This window comes from Cystoisospora suis, assembly GCF_002600585.1.
Source record: "Cystoisospora suis strain Wien I chromosome Unknown contig_10383, whole genome shotgun sequence".
Classification (NCBI taxonomy): domain Eukaryota; phylum Apicomplexa; class Conoidasida; order Eucoccidiorida; family Sarcocystidae; genus Cystoisospora; species Cystoisospora suis.
In genome coordinates, this window is record NW_027163156.1 from 216 (window position 1) to 2932 (window position 2717).

At 42.2% G+C, this 2717-nt stretch overlaps 1 protein-coding gene across 1 annotated transcript; it reads right to left on the reverse strand.

Annotated features, from left to right (window-relative positions):
• Window positions 1-439: 439 nt before the first annotated feature.
• On the reverse strand, window positions 440-2193 carry CSUI_011247 (uncharacterized protein; the record flags this gene model as incomplete). The annotated part of the gene is made up of 2 exons (XM_068071348.1): window positions 2057-2193; window positions 440-1922 (listed from the first exon to the last, which is right to left on the reverse strand). A coding segment is annotated over exon 2 (1272 nt), but the record flags the coding sequence as incomplete, so codon positions are not given.
• Window positions 2194-2717: the final 524 nt, after the last annotated feature.

Here is a 2717-nt window from a genome sequence, read left to right on the forward strand (position 1 = left end):
TCTACACAACATAAGTCATATACATGACGAATAATATCCAGTACGATATACACATATACACACATATATGTATATGTGTACATACACGTATAATGTATGCATACATATATATGTGCATATATATATATATCTGAACATGATTTGGTATAGATTTCATTGCTAGGGATGTGTGAGGGTATTGATATGTCTAAGAGAAAGACAGTAGGAGATGACGTGGTCTTCTTCGGAATCTTCATACACGCCTAGCTCCCTACACTACTGAAGAAGCGAAAGAAGGAAATGATAGAAAGAATAAGAGAGACGAGAGAAAGAAAGGAAGAGAGACAAAATTTCCCACGTCCTTTCTCTCTCTCTCTACATTCCTTTCTTTTACACGTAGAATACCATTTCTTTCTTTCTTTCTCCAGGATGAGAGAGAGAAGAAAATTTGGTCTTACTCGAATTCTTGCATAGCATAGTGAAATGCATGCGAGCTTTTTCTTTTTAGAGAAGTCCAGATTTTCTTATGAAGGATATTTTTCTTCTGCTGTATGTACACTCCGACCCCTCCTTTCTCGTAGACAGAAGCCGGCGTCGAACTCTTATACTGTCTTCTCTCGTTTTGCACCATCTCTTCATTCTTCATTCGAAGAGCTTTTTTCCCTTCTTCTTCTTCTTCCTCTTTCACTTCTTCTTCTTTTTCATCTTTCTCTTCTTCTTTCTCCTTCGCAGATCTTAACGATGAGCGGACAGAAGTAGAAGAAGACAGCAATACATCTGCTTCTGAAGAAGGAAGCAGAGAGGAAGAAGAAGAGGGGTGTTTAGTGCCTTGGAGCTTGGGATAGCTCGATAGATCTTTCTCAGAAGGCCTTTCTTCTACCGTGAGAGCGGTGGACGCGTGGAGATACTGATGGTCGTGCAGGCATAGTGCCATGAGAAGCTTCTCTTGAGAAGAGAGATCTTTCCTTTCATGTAAAGGGACGCACTGAAGATGGTGAGACAGAAGGAGAAGGTCTTTCTTCTTTTCTTCTTCTTTCTTCTTCTCTTGGGACTTTTGCAATTTCATAGCCTTCTCTTTCTCAACGACTCGAGAGAAATAGATCTTTCTTAGGCTTTCTTTCACGCGATGCAATCGAGACCTACGTCGATACCGAGAAGAAGAAGCGAGAGGCGCCGAGACACGAAGATCTGATGGATGAGAGAGCTTAGAGAGAGAAGAAGAAGAAGAGAGCTTAGAGAAAGAAGAAGAGCGCTTTTTCTTGTGAGAGGCAAAAGATCGAGAGGAAGAAAGAAAGAAAGGAATTGAAAAGCAAGGAGAAGAAGAAGATGAGGAGAAGACAGGGGGAAGAGAAGAAGAAAGAGAGAAGAAGAAAGGTGACGGTGATGGAGGTGTATGCGGTGGTATGCAAGGAGCAAGAGATCGAGAGAGAGGATTGAGAGATCGATTCAAGGAAGAAGAGATGATAGAGGAAGAAAACAAGGTCGACAGAGATAAAGAAAAAGAAGGAGATAGTGAAGAGGAGGAAGAAGAAGAGAATGAAGAAGATGAAGCAGTAGAGAAGGAAGAAGAACCTCTTGTTGATTCTTGTGAGGTAGGCGAGATGTGAGAGAAAGAAGTTTCTCCTCTAGGAAGAAGATAGCTACCATTTTTAAAGACCTCTCGAGAAAGATGTGCACTTCTCTCTCGAGTGCATGTCGAACACACAAAATGATATAGAGGAGATCTCTCCATCTTCTCTATGGAACGCTGTCTTCTTCTTTCTCTTTCTTCTTCTTCTTCTGAAGAGAGACAAACTAAGCTTAAGTTTCTTTCGAGATCTATGTGGAACTTGAGAGCTTTACATTTGACCCTCTTCTGAGCTAACACTCCTCTTCACTCCCCATAAGGATACTTCACCTAGACGAAGGACAAGGAAGAGCCGCTGCGCTGTATGGAGAGATATCTGAGAGAAAAAGAGGAAGAGATACACGAGAGAAGAAGAAAGAAGAGCAGCAGAAGGACAGACTCGCATGTAAAAGAAGAAGAAGAGAAGATCCCCATCACATGCTGAAGCGAGAGACAGACAGGCGCCCTTACCAAGGAGAGAGACAGATGGGAGAGAAGAAGCGGAGAAAGCGAGGTGAATGATATCGACACACAGGGAAAGAAAAGCCTCGAAAGACCAGGAAGAAGAAGGAGAAGAGAGAGGAGATCGAGAGAAGAATGAGAAAAAGGACTCAAGTAAGAATAGCATAACGAGACGAGACACATAGCATTTTTTTTCTTTAGAAGGAAGATCACAAGAAACACTTCTCTCCCTTGTATTTTAACCTAGTGCATGCAAGGAGACAGACAGTCGGCAGATGCTGTAAGAAGGGATTGATCGATACATCTGTAGCCTTCCTGAGCTTTCTTTTCTTCTCCTTCTTACCTGGATTCGTTCACGTACACATATTAGGGAACCTTTTCAAAGAAGAGACAAAGATTGCATATATCTCTTCTCTTTCATCTAAAGACTTTCATAAATAGAATGTGGTGCGAAGTCTTAGCTCTCCGTTCTTCATCCTCGCTTCTTCTACACCTGTCTTGCAAGCAGTGTATTCCATCTCCCGACTGGTTTCGGTGTGGTGTATATACACCCGAGCGAAAGGAGCATCGGTGAACTGTATGAACGTCCCCAGGTTTATTTCTATCGGACGGCAGGACAGGTAGGATGGATTATAGAGAGAGACGGAAACAAGAAAGAATTTCTAGGAAC